The following is a 16,094-nucleotide window of genomic DNA, read 5'->3' as shown; positions in this document are numbered from 1 at the left end:
TCTATGTAAACTCGCCGCGCCGCAGGAAAAACTTGCGCCCGGTGTGAACACAGCATTAGACTGTCGCCATCTCTCTCTCATCTCTACCTTTGCTCTCTTTCTCTCTTTCCTCCCCTCTCCCTCTCTCTCTCACCCTCTCTTATCCTCTCTGTAAAACCTCTCATCTATCTACACTGCCGCTCCCACTCTCTCTCTCCTCTATCCCTCCTCTACATTACTCACTGTCTCTATCGACTGGTGTAAGACCAACAAATACTCCTTTCAATTCAGATTATAATTCATATGTTGCTATGGCATTAAAATATACAGTTGATCTCTCTCTCTCTCTCTCTCTCTCTCTCTCTCTCTTTTCTATCCTTCGCTTCATCCCTCACTCTCTCTCTCCATCCTCCAGACAGGGATGTCCACAGTCTGGTCATCAGGAGTGTGTGCCACGCCCACGGGGGCGTCTACAAGAGCGTCATCTCCAACAGACTGGGCAAGGCTGCCTGCTACGCACACCTGTACATCACAGGTACACCACTTCCTGTTTTCCTCCCGGTCACAGGCTGAATAATTGGTCGGTATGGTCATTTCATTGCCTATTAGCCCTGAAGAAGGTCCTGCGTTGACCGAAACATGTTGGCTTTTTTTAGAATTTTGAGCAGCCATGATTTATTAAAGGCTTTTTAATATATCCTTTTCCCTCGTTTTTTCACTTTTTGGAGTGCCTGGATTTATCCTCGTCTGTTTGGGAACCTAGTTCCCTTTGTCCAAGAGCACCCAACCAAATATGAACATTACTGGCCTATGATTAGAGCCATCCAGTGATTTTGCTCTTATCTACTGGAATTTCATGTTCTAGTTTTGTCAAGCACTACTGTATACACATTCGAACAAAACCCCGTCTGCTGACTCTGATGTGTCTCATTGGCAGATATAGTTCCTGACCCCCCCGATGGCCCTCCGGTGGTAGAGTCCATTACAGGGAAGACCATAACACTGAGCTGGACCAGACCAAAGAGGCTCGACCCCTCCATAGGTACAAAGAATGATATCGTGTCCCCAACACTTCTTCTTCATTGTTTTTGTGTGGAAGCTACTGTATGAATTGGGCTCAGTGTGAAAGAGCTGTATACCAGTTACATTCTAACTATTCTAACTCTATCTATTCCAGACTCCGGCTCCCTTCTAGTATTTTAGCTTATTATGATAACTGTTACAGTATATTCAGAGTAAATGGTAAATGGACTGCACTTATATAGCGCTTTTCCACCTTAGCAGCACTCAAAGCGCTTCACAATGGCCTCTCATTCACCCATTCACACACCAATGGCGGTAGCTGCCATGCAAGGTGCTAACCAGCTCATTGGGAGCAATTTGGGGTTAGGTGTCTTGCTCAAGGACACTTGCATGTAGACAGTTGGAGCTGGGATTCGAACCGCTGACTCTTCGATCATTGAACGACCCGCTCTACCAACTGAGCTACAGCCGCCCACGTATGTACCTTTGTGCCTCCAGACTCCAGCTCCCTGATGTACGCAGTACAGCAACAGTCCCTCGGCTCTATCCAGTGGTCCATCATCGCCTCCAACCTGCGGGAGGCCAGCTACACCGTCTCCTCGTTGTCCAAAGGTGTCCGCTACGCCTTCCGCGTCCTGACCACCACCTCCAAGGCCTTCAGCAAACCCTCGCCCTCCACCGACCTGGTCCAGCTATTGGACAGGGGTACGTAGGCTGATATGTAGACTTTTGTAGGTCAATAAAGGACTGTGGCCGTTATAGAGCTAGTTACCTACCAAGGCCAGTACTATACCATGACTCATCTCTAACTAATCACTCTCTGCTACGATGAAAGATATGTATCTTTGCTGAGATCTCACTTTTTGTAAACCTTTGGAGAATGGAATGTAGAGAACACGTGAGGTGAGATGCACTTGCTTGAATACATGTTTACAAATGTAATGACTGTTACAGATTTTCATTTCTCATTGGTTGCCCTCAGGTCCCTACCAGAGGAAAGCACCAATCATCATTGACAAGCCAGATGTAATTTATGCGGTGGAGAACCAATCAGTGAGCATCAACATCACGCTCAACCATGTCCATGCAACGGTCACCTGGAAAAGGTCAGTCGCAACAGTCACATAGTCTTCCAGAAAACTTTCTAGAAAGTCCTCTTAGGAATTTAGGATTCTTAGGAATCAGAGTGTCCTGTTTCCAGAAAGCCCTCTAGAAAACTGTCTAGAAATTCCTGTTGATAGTCTTCTAGAAAGCCTTCAAGAAAGTCAGCAAGAAGGTCTTCCAGAAACTGAAACATTCTCTAAAACGTAGAAAGTTCTCAAAAAAAGTATCTCTACTGTGAAGGGTCTAGGTCAGGTTGTTCAGGTGTTAATGCTCAGTACTCTCCAGGCGTGGGGTGGTGTTGCTGCACAAGCCGGGAATGTATGAGATGAGCATGCCCGATGACGACCAGCACTCGCTCAAGATCCAACGGTTCAAGAGTACAGACGCTGGCCAGCTGGTCGTCATGGCTACCAACCCTTTCGGTAGCGACCTCTGCACCCTGCAGCTGGCCATGGCAGGTGAGCTCCAGGTCATAGGTCAAAGCTCAACCTATCAAGTTCAATCATCAGTTAATGTCTGACAATTCAAACTGGTCAGTATTATATTATTGGAACATACAGTATGAAGGTGGAGGTATAGGAATGGATAGGCTTCATAGATCAGAAGCCAAGATGAGACTCTTGAGTAGAATATAATCATACAGCATTGGGGCTGATCAACTATTTGAATGTATAGCTTCCATACATGTTGAAATCAAATGTCTGTGTCCAGGAAATGTCTAAAGTACTTTTGTTATGGCAAAGATTGAGCGCTATTTCTTCTCCTATCCAAGGATCTTTGGTACAGTATGAAGTGCATATCTAAGCTCTCTCTCTCTCTCTCTCTCTCTCTCTCTCTCTCTGTGTCTCTCTCTCTCTCTCTCTCTCTCTCTCTCTCTCTCTGCTCCATCCTCCATCAGTACCTCCTAAGTTTGAGTCCATCATGGAGGATTTGGACGTTCACGTAGGAGAGACGTCCCGCTTTGCGGTGGTGGTGGAGGCGAAACCAGACCCGGACATCTTCTGGTACAAGGTAGGAGGCAGGAAGGACGTCCACTCTCCCTAGACGTCCACTCTCCCTAGATGTCCACTCTACCTAGACGTCCACTCTCCCTAGACATCCACTCTCCCTAGACGTCCACTCTCCCTAGATGTCCACTCTCCCTAGACATCCACTCTCCCTAGATGTCCACTCTCCCTAGATGTCCACTCTCCCTAGACATCCACTCTCCCTAGACATCCACTCTCCCTAGATGTCTACTCTCCCTAGATGTCCACTCTCCCTAGACATCCACTCTCCCTAGACATCCACTCTCCCTAGATGTCCACTCTCCCTAGACTTCCACTCTCCCTAGATGTCCACTCTCCCTAGACGTCCACTCTCCCTAGACGTCCACTCTCCCTAGATGTCCACTCTCCCTAGACATCCACTCTCCCTAGATGTCCACTCTCCCTAGATGTCCACTCTCCCTAGACATCCACTCTCCCTAGACATCCATTCTCCCCAGACGTCCACTCTCCCTGGATGTCCACTCTCCCTAGACGTCCACTCTCCCTAGACGTCCACTCTCCCTAGATGTCCACTCTCCCTAGACGTCCACTCTCCCTAGATGTCCACTCTCCCTAGATGTCCACTCTCCCTAGACGTCCACTCTCCCTAGATGTCCACTCTCCCTAGACGTCCACTCTCCCTAGACGTCCACATTCATTCAATCAATTACATTTCTTGACAGAACTCCCAGAATCAGAATCGTTTTCCCTGGCAAAACCACACTTCCTCATCATTGAAAATGGAACGACTGATTGGTTGACGATTGTTTGGTTCCCAGGACGACGTCCTCCTATCAGAGAGCAGCTATTTCACCTTCGTGTACGACGACGCCGAGTGTTCCCTGGTGGTTCTCAACGCCCGAGCCGAGGACTCCGGCGTTTACACCTGCACGGCCAAGAACCTGGCCGGCACCATCTCCTGCAAAGCAGAACTCACCGTGCACACGGGTCAGAACCACGCATGTGGAGATTGGTCCTGTTTTAGATGATGTGAACATTGTTGGTATTGTATAGAATAAACCAGGCATTAGCCCACTGAGCAAAGACACGTCTAAAATACGTCATTTAGATGTATTTTTCGTCTTTTTCGGACGTCCAAAGACATCCAATTATGAGCCAGAATTAATGTTTTTTTTTTAGACGTTCAGATATTGAACCCGTTCTGCACGTCCACAGACGTCTTAGAGGGGTCCAAGCCAGACGTTTGAATATTGAGGGGTCCAGCAGACGTACAAATGGGGTTCTGGACCTACGGACGTTATTAAGACATGATCTGAACGTCTCCCTGACGTTGTGTGTTTGCTGGGAGGTACATAGAGGCTTCTACTGTATGGGGCAGCACCATGATAAAAATGGCTAGAAATATAAATTAACTCTAGTTCAGACTGTAAGGCCACTGACTCTCTAATACATTTAAGGGTTTCAATCCAAGATTCTGCTCATATTTACTAGTTCACACTGATTGTGGTTTGTTGCCAGTAATTGGAGTTTGAGCTGGATTTCCTGTGTTTGTCGTTCTAAGACCTTAATCTGAGCCGTAGTTGTGAAACAGGAAAGCAAACATCCAAGTCTACACCATGGGGGTCTGGGAATTTAAAACCATCTGTGTACATACACACACACACACACACACAATAACCTGTCTCTCCCACTGTTTTATAGAGAGGAAAGCATCAGTGGAGCCCATGGAGGATGAGGGGACGATACTGAGGAGGATGAGGAGACTGACTGATTACTATGACGTCCACAAGGAAATAGGGAGGCGAGTCTCACACACAGCTACACAACCAAAGTCACAGACAGCTGTCTTTATTGGGCACCCAAACATCTGGCATTATCAATCAATCAAGTTGGATTTATATAGCGCCCTTCATGATACCCAGAGCGCTTTACAGAGTCCAGTATTCATTCAGACACAGTCATACCGGTGGTGGTTAAGCTACATCTGTATACACAGCTGCCCTGGGGCAGACTGACAGAAGCGTGGCTGCCAATCAGCGCCTACGGCCCCTCCGACCACCACCAACATTCACACGTTGCATGTCTTTATGATGGTGGGGGAAGCCGGAGTACCCGGAGGGAACCCACGCAGGCACGGGGAGAACATGCAAACTCCACACAGAAAGGACCTGGAACGACCGGGATTCGAACCCAAGACCTTCTTGCTGTGAGGCGACAGTGCTAACCACCCAAGAGACCAATTAGACCAAAGAGAGAGCCCCTGAGGTCCGATGAAGACATTGGGCGACATATACCAATATATACAGTAGCACTGTGCAACTCCCTCCCATTAGAACTAAGCTGATGATGCCGCCATCACTATGAGGTTGGTCTTGCGTAACTCATCCTATGACCTCATCATTGTGCGCCCGTCTGTGTCCCCAGGGGTGCGTTCTCCTACGTGAAGCGGGTGACCCAGAAGAAAGGGAAGTCAGAGTTCGCCGCCAAGTTCATCACGGCGCGCGCCAAGCGGAAGACCTCGACTCTCCGGGAGATGAACCTGCTCTCGGAGCTGGATCACCAGAGGATCGTCTACTTCCACGACGCCTTCGAGAAGAAGAACATGGTTGTTATCATCACTGAACTGTATCCTTGTTTGTATCATCAGCTTGTTAGGAGGATAACAAGCTGATGAAGTTGTATCTAATCTAATATGTTAGAGCTTCCCTTCACGGTCCAGAACAGTAGGTTCTGGAGCATTCCAATCTCTAATCCAGCTGTTTCAAATTCATGTCTCTTCACCGATTTCCTCATGAATTGATTTTGCAGCAACTCTTTTCAAAAAGTCTCTCAATTTATTAAATGACAACGTTTCCATCAACAATAGATGTTTTTCAATTGTTGTTCAAAATGTTGTCACTTAATAAATTGGGAACTATTTTTGAAGAGTTCCTCTTTTGCATTTTCTGACTGTAGCTTTGCACATTGACGAGTTTCCATGGTGACGAGTCTCCACTGCACCAACGGTGTCTAGAGAACGTTCCGGCGACATTCCGTCCTGTTTCCCAAATTCCCTTCCTCCTTTCCCCTCCCGCCTTTTTCTCCGTCACCGTCTGTTCTCACAGCGGAACCCGCTCCTCAGACACAAAGGCGAGGGAAGAACGGGCGGCTTCTGTTCTCCGCGTTCCTCTTTCGGTGCGTGTTGAGAACCGAGGAGAACAGGAAGCCTAATGTCCTCTGTTCTCCCCTGCAGGCGTCAGCGAACCCAAACCTGGCGCCTCCGCCTGACTCACCCATCACAGCGGGGGGGAACTAGCAGGGGAGCCGATGTGTGGGAGTTCTCCTCGTTTATTATTCATCCCCTGTTCGCCCACACTAGGACTGAGCATTGAGGCTGTGTGTGTGTGTGTGTGTGTGTGTGTGTGTGTGTGTGTGTGTTCGCCTACGTCTTAGAATGAGCAATAAGGTTCCCTCTGTATTCCTTAACTGGTGTGTGAAGATGTCATGAGGAGCTGATGGAGAGACTGACCAGGAAAAGCACCGTCATGGAGTCCGAGGTCGGCTCAAAATGGACCCCCAGAACACTCATTAAACGTTCAGTTATTATTCTCAACTTATTCTCAGTTCCCAAGCGTTGGGAGTGTAATAAAGGGACCCTTTGTGTGTGTGTGTGTGTGTGTGTGTGTGTGTGTGTGTGTGTGTGTGTGTGTGTGTGTGTGTGTGTGTGTGTGTGTGTGTGTGTGTTCTGCAGATCCGGTCCAGTATTCATCAGGTTCTGGAAGGTCTCCATTATCTCCACCAGAAAGACATCGCTCACCTGGACATCAAGGTAGACATATTTGATATTATCCAATCATATTATTCAATTCAACCACACAATCATTCGTTTTAGACCCTTTGTTTTGACAGGCATGCTTCCCCTCTGGAGCTGATAGGAGAAACAATATTTTCTTATTCTTATTATTTTCTTACCCTCCTTTTTTATGGCTAATAAACTTCTCTTCCCTTCCCTCCATCCTTTCGCCATCCCTCCTCCCTCTCCTTCTCTCCTCCCTCTCCTTCCCTCCTCCCTCTCCTCCCCTCCTCCCTCCTCCCTCTCTCCTCCCTCTCCTTCCTCTCCTTCTCTCCTCCCTCTCCTCCCCTCCTCCCTCTCCTCTCCTCCCTCTCCTTCCCTCCTTTCCTCTCCTCCCTCTCCTTCCTCTCCTTCTCTCCTCCCTCTCCTTCCCTCCTCCCTCTCCTCCCCTCCTCCCTCCTCCCTCTCTCCCCCCTCTCCTTCCTCTCCTTCTCTCCTCCCTCTCCTCCCCTCCTCCCTCTCCTCTCCTCCCTCTCCTTCCCTCCTTTCCTCTCCTCCCTCTCCTTCCCTCCTCCCTCTCCTCCCTCCTCCCTCTCCATCCCTCCTCCCTCTCCTTCTCTCCTCCCTCTCCTTCCCTCCTCCCTCTCCTCCCTCTCCCTCTCCTTCTCTCCTCCCTCTCCTTCCCTCCTCCCTCTCCTCCCTCTCCCTCTCCTTCTCTCCTCCCTCTCCTTCCCTCCTCCCTCTCCTTCCCTCCTCCCTCTCCTCTCCTCCTCCCTCTCCTTCCCTCCTCCCTCTCCTTCCCTCCTTCCCTCCTCCCTCTCCTCCCTCTCCTTCCCTCCACCCTCTCCTTCCCTCCTCCCTCTCCTTCCCTCCTCCCTCTCCTCTCCTCCTCCCTCTCCTTCCCTCCACCCTCTCCTTCCCTCCTCCCTCTCCTTCCCTCCTCCCTCTCCTTCTCTCCTCCCTCTCCTTCCCTCCTCCCTCTCCTTCTCTCCTCCCTCTCCTTCCCTCCTCCCTCTCCTCTCCTCCTCCCTCTCCTTCCCTCCTCCCTCTCCTCTCCTCCTTCCTCTCCTCCTCTCCTCCCTCTCCTTCCCTCCTCCCTCTCCTCTCCTCCTTCCTCTCCTCCTCTCCTCCCTCTCCTTCCCTCCTCCCTCTCCTCCCTCTCCTTCCCTCCTCCCTCTCCTTCCCTCCTCCCTCTCCTCCCTCTCCTCCTCTCCTCCCTCCTCCCTCTCCTCCCTCCTCCCTCTCCTCCCCTCCTTCCCTCCTTCCCTCCTCCCTCTCCTCCCTCTCCTTCCCTCCTCCCTCTCCTCCCCTCCTCCCTCTCCTCCCTCTCCTTCCCTCCTCCCTCTCCTCCCCTCCTCCCCTCCTCCCTCTCCTCCCTCTCCTTCCCCCCTCCCTCCTCCCTCTCCTCCCCTGCTCCCTCTCCTTCCCTCCACCCTCTCCCCTCCTCCCTCCTCCCTCTCCTCCCCTCCCCCTCCTCCCTCCTCCCTCTCCTCCCTCCTCCCCTCCTCCCCTCCTCTCCTCCTAGCCTGAGAACATCTTGATGGCAGACGCTGTGAGTGACCAGATCCGTCTGTGTGACTTTGGCAGCTCAGTGAAGCTGGAGACCAGCGAGGCTCACTACTGCAAGTATGGCACGCCCGAATACGCTGCCCCGGAGATCGTTAACCAAACGCCCATCTCCAAGGCAACAGACATCTGGTGAGCCACCTGGTCCCTCAGAGGGAGGGAGGGGGAGGGGGAGGTCCCTCAGAGGGAGGGAGGGAGGGGGAGGGGGAGGAGGGGGAGGAGGGAAACAGGGGGAGTGGCTTGGGGCCTTTGATCTATTTCAGAATGAATCATGGTCTCTCTCTATAAGAATAAGAATAAGAATAAGAACAACAACAACAACAACAACAATAATAATTATAATAATAATAATAAACTTTATTTGTATAGCACCTTTCAAACAAATAAATGCAGCTCAAAGTGCTTTACAACAGAGAATGTACATTGATCGAGTGCTTCACATAAAAATAGACATGAAATAGACAAAAAGCAGGAAAATAATATAAAGAAGAAAAGAAGATAAAACACAATAAAAGATAAAGATAAGAATCAAGTTAAATCCAGTTTTCAGTGCAAAAATGACAATTTCATGAAATATTGTACTGGAGAGATATACATTAAAAAAGGAAGAAAAGTGCAGTAGCCCACAAGTGCAAAAGGAGCTAGTTAACGGCTAAAGTTAAGAGATACTGTTCGTTTCTAGCTTTCTTTTTAAACTATTTACCGAGCTGGCTTCCCTGATATCTATAGGTATTGTGTTCCATAGCTTTTTAATAAGCTAATTAAGGCCCAATCTTCTTCTGACTTGCTGGGAACTTCTAGTGAACCAACAGTGGATGATCCCAGTGTTCCTGAAGGCACGTAGTTGACGAGGGAGTTAACAATGTAGCTCGGTCCTCATCCATTAAGGACTTTGTACTGTATATAAGGAGGACGACTTTAAAATCAACTCTAAAAGTTACTGGAAGCCGATGCAGAGCAGCTCAGACTGGAATAATGTGCTCTCTCCTTCGGAAAGAGCTGATGTCTCTGTGTTTTGGGGGGAGGCCAGAGAAGAGTGCATTACTGTAATCGAGTCGGCTTGAAATAAAAGCATGAATCAATTTTTCTGCATCCGTTTGATTTATAAAAAATCTAAAAATGAGGTTTTCGTCACCTTGTGGGACTTGAATCTTAGATCGGACTTGTAACCTCAGGTTTAATCCATGATCAGTTTGCCCAGATGTTTAAACAGCATTTCTCTTTGTTTTAGGGGAGATCAATAGGATTTCAGTGTTTTCAGTCATTTAGCTGTAAGAAGTTATTACTCATCATTTATTTATTGCTAGAAGACGGGTAGTAATGGAGTTTATATCTGCAGCATCGTTTGGTTCAGCAGAGATGTACAGTTGTGTGTCATCTGCATACACTGTTCTCTCTAATGATATCCCTGAGTGATAGCATGTCGAGTGAGAATAGGAATGGACCAATGAACTCTTATCTATCTCTCTCCTCTCTCCTCACCCTCTCTCCTCCCTCTCTCCCTCACCCTCTCCCTCTCTCCTCCCTTTGTCTCCTCCTTGTCTCTCTCTCTCTCTCTCTCTCTCTCTCCCTCTCTCAGGCCTGTTGGAGTTATTACATATCTCTGGTGAGTATTTACTTCCTGTTCAGGTGCAGTGTCACCCATACAGTACGTTTTGGCTCATTTTGCTTATCGGATTCGAACTACCATCCACAGTGTACACTAAAAATAAAGCAACGCACACTTACCATTTACAGTAACATGCCTTGGCATGAGTCAAACATGCTTCTGAGGGTCACACTCTCACCAGACCTTTCCTTTGTCCTGATTGGCTTGCAGCCTGACCGGCGTGTCACCGTTCGCCGGAGAGAATGACAGGAGTACGGTGCTCAACATCAGGAGCTACAACGTGGCCTTTGAGGAGGGCATGTTCGCTGGCCTCTGCAGGGACGCCAAGGGCTTCGTCATCAAACTGCTAGTGGCTGACAGCCTGTGAGTTCACCTACAGTAGCATTACTGTTTATAAAACAAAATGTGCTGTATTGATCCTGTTTTGGTTGATTGGTTGATTGGTTGATTGATTGGTTGATTGGTTGATTGGTTGATTGGTTGATTGGTTGATTGGTTGATTGGTTGGTTGATTGATTGATTGATTGATTGGCTTGTTGGTTGGTTGAATGGTAAATTGATTGGTTGATTGATTGGTTAATGGTTTAGTTGGTTGGTTGGTTGGTTGGTTGCTTGCTTGCTTGCTTGCTTGGTTGACTGATTGATTGATTGATTGATTGGTTGGTTGATTGGCTTGTTGGTTGGTTGAATGGTAAATTGATTGGTTGATTGATTGGTTAATGGTTTAGTTGGTTGGTTGGTTGGTTGACTGATTGATTGATTGATTGATCACGTTAATTGTCCTCTCCCAGGAGGCCCAGTACTGCAGAATGTCTTCGCCATCCCTGGTTCAAGGTAGGTTAAGGGAGACATACGATGTGAGACCGTGCCTATAGTAACGGCATGATGACCACGTTACTCCACAGGCGATAATGACTTAATGATGTGTAATTTCAGTGAGTTGGAAAACTTGATACCTGATGCTAATTTGGAATGTGTTTTTGGTTCCCATGTACTGTAGACCTCAATCAACAACAAGAGTATCCACACTGCCATGCTGAAGCAAGTCTTAGCTCGCCGACGGTGGCAGGTAAAGCATTCTTTGTGATAGACCGTCTGACAAAGGAAAAACGTATTTCCGACCTTCATTTCTGGGACTTAATCTTATTGGAAAAGGACAAGACATTTTGCCTGAAGAAGACCCTGTGGGGTCGAAACGTTGCTTAAATAAAAAGTTGGGAGCAATAATCCAGTGTGTGGATAGCCTTTTCCAATTATAGATTCATATTTTTTGTCCTGCACCTGGCCTAAAGTACAGGTTGGATGTGGACACAGCTACTTCTCTTTGTTGGGACTTAATCTTTCCCTTTTTGGCTTTTCTTTCCCGTCTCTTGTTTATCTCCAGCGTTCCCTCATCAGTTACAAATCCAAGATGGTGATGCGCACCATCCCAGAGCTGCTCAACGACTCTTCCAGTCACATCTCTATCGCCGTCCCGCGCCACCTCAAGGAGGGCTCGCCGCCTCCCTCCTCGTCCTCCGACTCTGATGAAGACGTGGACGAGCTGCCCTTCATCCCCATGCCCCTGTCGCTGGTCTTCTCCGGGTCCCGCGTCTCCCTCAACGAGATCCCAGCAGATGATGACCTCGCCCCATCCGGACGCTCCAATGGGATGGCAGAGGAGGCGGGGCTCTCTAGAGACAAAGAGGAGCCTGCTCAGAAGGAAACGCCCAAAAGGGAAGAGGGAGGGGTGAGAGGCACGCCCGGAAAGAGGACCACGATCGGAGGAGAAGAGGCAGAGGAGGAGGAGGAGGAGGAGGAGGAGGAGGGGTCTTTGGGAGAGGAGAAGACAGAGATGAAGACCAGAAGAGTGCCCCTGCAGAAGGGATCGAGCGCGGAGATGGAGGATTCCGGAACCAAGTCCCGACGGGCGACGATGAGGAGGGGGAGCTCCGCCGACTCCGCCCTGCTGCTCCACATCGAGCCAGAGGAGGGCGCCGCCGAGGCAGACGCGGACGCCGCCGACCAGAAGAGCCTGAAGAAGTCCGTGTCAATGGAGCTCCCGGACCGCAGCCCGAGCCCGGGCGCCGCTAGGCTCAGCCAGGAGGACTACGCCCTGAAGCTGGAGCTGATGCGCCAGAGGCTGCTGAGGGGAGGGAACGAGGACAAGAAGATGAGCGGGCTGCGAGGGCCGCTGTTCGAGACCCTCGGGATGGACGACGAGAGACGGACCGGGTCACTCGACCGGAACCTGCGCAGATCCAGGATCGGGCCGGCGGCGACGGTGGGGGCTCTTACCAGGGTGGCGTCCTCGGACAGCCCGCTGGAGGACACGCCCAAGATCAAAGTGTTCAGGAAGAGCGCCTCGTTCACCCAGGGCGACTCGGAGCCCATGCCGCTGCGCCGGCGATTCGGAGCCCCCTTAGAGATCCCTTCAGTGGGGCAGACCGGCGGCGAAGCGGGGGCTGGGGCCAAGAAGCTCCAGGAGGCCACCTCCATGTCAGCCCTGACGGAGCAGGCCAGACTGGAGTCCAGACCGACCTCTCCTCGAGGGCCACCGCCCTCCACCGAGTCTGGCCCACAGAGGGAAGACCAAGGCGGGGTAAGAGAGGAGCGTGCGCCGGAAGAGATGGAGGTCAGAGCAGAGGCGGACGTTAAAAGAGATGAAAGAACGGAGAAAGGGACCAAATCTAGGGAGGAGATGAGTGGAATAGTTCGGGGCCAACCAAAGAGAACTCATTCCCAAGACAGCTCTTCTCGCACCGTGTTAGCTCCCATTGTAGTCCCAGAAGAGGAGCATGCAGAGGAAAAGAAAGAGTTGAAAGAAGAGAAGGAGATAAAGACCACTAAAGGAGATGTGAAAGGAGATGAGCGTTCCCCCGCTGGCTCAGTAAAAGAGAAGAAGAGATCTGCGTACGCTGACACCATGCAAGCCATCGTCGTGCCGTCCGGTACCCAAGCACCGATACCCTTCAAACCCCCCGACAGTCCCACATTACCCAAGCACCCGGCCGTCTTCGCCAAGGTGGCTACCTTCCCCGCGGAGCGCAGCGCCAGCGTCTGCTCCAACACTTCCTCCTCGGCCATCCCGGACCGCCCCACCACCCCCCGCCAGCCGATCCTCAGGACGGACATCAAGGACATTGACTCGGAGGAGGTGTTCGAGGCCCGGTTCAAGAAGCGCGAGTCGTCGCTGACCCGTGGCCTGCGCAGGCTCGCCGGGAGCAGACCTGAGGAGAAGTCGCCGACGCCTGGGCGGAAGGCTGGGGAGGGTGGCGAGGAGGTGTACCGCCCTGGGCGCTTGGGAGCCCCCCTGGAGATGGTGCCCCAAGGTCTGCAGGAGAAGTCCAAGTCCGTCCAGGACCTGAGGGAGGTGGAGAAGGAACCGGGGCTGGGGCTGATTGGACGGTTCTCCATGAGGACCAAGCGAGCGTCCTCCACCGATAAAAAGGTCTATTGATGAAGTCAACTGTTGTTCTGCAGGTCCTTCTTAGCTTCAGTCACAAGTATGAATACATCTTAGCCATTAGTATATATGATGATGATGATGATGATGATGATGGCGATGATGATGGTGATGATGATGATGATGATAATGATGATGATGAAGATGATGACGATGACAGTGATGAAGATAGTGATGAGTCACTAAAATAATTGCAAAGCTGTTGTCTGTGTATCTGGTTGTGTCTACATAGATTAGGCAGGTGCAATCAAATCATTTGAAGACAAATAAATGACTCTCCTGTCTCATCTCCTAGGAGGAGAAAGCAACAGAGGAGAAGCTGAAGGAGGAGAAACCGAAGGAGGAGGCTGCAGAGCCTTCGACTGTTAAGCGGAGGGTCTCCTGGGCCATGGGTCGCAGTAAGTCCCTGGACACCAAGGACCTGGACAGCAGCCCGCCATCCAGGCCCCAGGAGGACAGAGAATGCCAGAAGGTGGAGGAATCGTCCGTCTCCGCCATGAGACGCAAGTTTGAGTCCAAGATGGCCAGCATCTCCACCAAGATCAGGACCCAGTCAGAGGAGAGGAAGGAGAAGAGGGAGGAAAAGGAGAAGGAGAGGAAGGAGGAGAAAGAGAAGGAGGCCTCGGAAGACATGGGCAAAGGCCAGGAAGAGAAGGTTGTAAAGAAGGCCGGCGAGTCCCCCCTCCTGGCCATGCGACGCAGGTTGGAGAACAAGGTGGCCGGGATCTCTGGCAAGACGTCCCGGAGTCAGTCGGAGGAGAGGAGGGCTGGAGAGATGGAAGGAGGGAAGACGGAGGGAAAGAGAACTCCTCTGTTCTCCCGGCACCGCCACTCCCAGTCAGAAGGGGGCGGGCTGAGGGGGATGGGCATCCTGGAGAACCAGCTGGCCAAACAGACGGGCACAGGGTCGTCCAAGGATTCCATCGACTCTGCGACGAGCAATCAGTCCGAGAAGGCTGTCTCCCACACGCCAGAGACTGACCGGCGGTCGCGCTGGGACAGGTGGGTCGGTCGATAGATAAGTACTTGGTCGATTGATTGATTGGTTGATTGATTGATTGATACTGTGTTCTTCCATTGTGTTCCTCAGGTGGGGCCTGACACGGAGCAAGAAGGACAAGACCCCATCTCAGGCCGACCCACCCTCCTCCACCCCTAGAGAGGACCCTTCTCGCACCCCTTCTGACTTCGCACCCGTGTTCCACATCAAACTGAAAGACCACGTTCTATTGGAGGGCGACCCTGTCACTCTCAGCTGCCTCCCCGCTGGTAGTCCCCACCCACAAATCACCTGGCTGAAGGGTGAGTGGATACAGGACTATCGAGACACCCCATTGGCTGGAAATCACCCTTGTAGCCTTCTATTGAATCAAAAAGGAGATGCAGCTAACATTTCTGTTTGTGTGTGTGTGTGCGCATGCGTGTGTATGTGTGTGTGTGCGTATGTGTGTGTATGTCCATGCGTGTTCATGCGTGTGTCCAGATAAGCACCCTCTAGTGGTGGACGAGCGTATGAACCTGATCTCCCACCCCGACGGCCGACAGCTGCTGATGATGATGAGGACGGGGAGGAAGGACGCGGGGCTGTACGAGTGTGTGGCCACCAACCCCCTGGCCGCCGTCACCAGCTCATGCACCCTCTCCCTCGCCTGTGAGTAATATGATGAGCTGTGAGAGTGAAGCAGGGTTATTAATGTTAACGAATTAATGTTAACAAAAACTAACTAAAAAACAAAAACTAAGTATGAAAAAAACATTTTAGTTAACTGAAATAAAAACTAAAAGCTAGGTTTTCAAAAAATGATAACTAACTAAAACTGTATTGTGTATTTACAAAACTAACTAAAACTAGAGGGGCTTGCACTCAGAGACAGGTAATAAACTAAAATTATAGAGAAAATGTCTTTAGTTCTAGTCTTTTTAATTTCATACATAAGCCTAGTATTTTGGGTGGCTATGAAATCTATCCTCCCATTTTTTTAAGGATGGAGTGAAACAACGTGAGCTCGCAAGATCAGGATGGTCTCACGAGGCTAGCGCAGAAATGAATAAAACTAAACTAAAACTAAGCATTTTCAAAACAAAAACCACACCAAACTAAACTAGCAAATCCACTTTAAAAACTAATTAAAACTAAACGGAAATTAAAAACAAAAAGTTAAAACAATATAAAAATCAAAACTAATGAAAAAAGATAAACTATTATTAGCTTTGAGTGGAGTGAATTAATCTGGAAATGATGTATCGTTAAGGATTTTGGATAATTGGATTTGAATTAGAGTGTGAACAATATGAATATTCATGATGTGGATATGAATATCAAATATGTGTTCACGGCTAATTTAATAAATGGCTTCCAGCCGGCTCATGATGTTGACTAAACACTGCTCATTTTTAACAAATCGACCTGGGATGCTGAGCTCTGCCAAGGCAGACCATCAGATAGATTAAACTAGATTAGATTAGAAAAGATTAGAATAGAAAAGAACCATCCAGACACGGTTTCATTATCTGTCCTCCAGTCATTAAGTTATTGATTTAAAAGGGACAGCGTACAGTTAAAACATATACATTACGCATAAACTACTATGACAGCATATAATGCAC

At 49.7% G+C, this 16,094-nt stretch overlaps 1 protein-coding gene across 1 annotated transcript in view; it reads left to right on the top strand.

Moving 5' to 3' along the window:
- Window positions 1-16,094, top strand: part of LOC311328411 (striated muscle preferentially expressed protein kinase-like) — a gene marked incomplete at both ends in the record, with an annotated part of 45,172 nt that overhangs the window by 21,195 nt on the left and 7,883 nt on the right. The window contains 20 exon segments of the mRNA XM_084462383.1: window positions 395-547; window positions 917-1,021; window positions 1,501-1,707; window positions 1,985-2,108; window positions 2,392-2,564; window positions 3,005-3,117; window positions 3,914-4,082; window positions 4,797-4,896; window positions 5,520-5,720; window positions 6,574-6,631; window positions 6,826-6,903; window positions 8,393-8,565; window positions 10,013-10,039; window positions 10,253-10,405; window positions 10,834-10,876; window positions 11,043-11,111; window positions 11,427-13,472; window positions 13,813-14,489; window positions 14,578-14,789; window positions 14,971-15,138. Coding sequence (XP_084318509.1) covers window positions 395-547; window positions 917-1,021; window positions 1,501-1,707; window positions 1,985-2,108; window positions 2,392-2,564; window positions 3,005-3,117; window positions 3,914-4,082; window positions 4,797-4,896; window positions 5,520-5,720; window positions 6,574-6,631; window positions 6,826-6,903; window positions 8,393-8,565; window positions 10,013-10,039; window positions 10,253-10,405; window positions 10,834-10,876; window positions 11,043-11,111; window positions 11,427-13,472; window positions 13,813-14,489; window positions 14,578-14,789; window positions 14,971-15,138 — 5,049 coding nt within the window.

This window comes from Borostomias antarcticus (assembly GCF_949987555.1).
Source record: "Borostomias antarcticus genome assembly, contig: scaffold_141, whole genome shotgun sequence".
Lineage (NCBI taxonomy): Eukaryota > Metazoa > Chordata > Actinopteri > Stomiiformes > Stomiidae > Borostomias > Borostomias antarcticus.
This window is presented reverse-complemented; position numbering and strand designations above follow the sequence as displayed.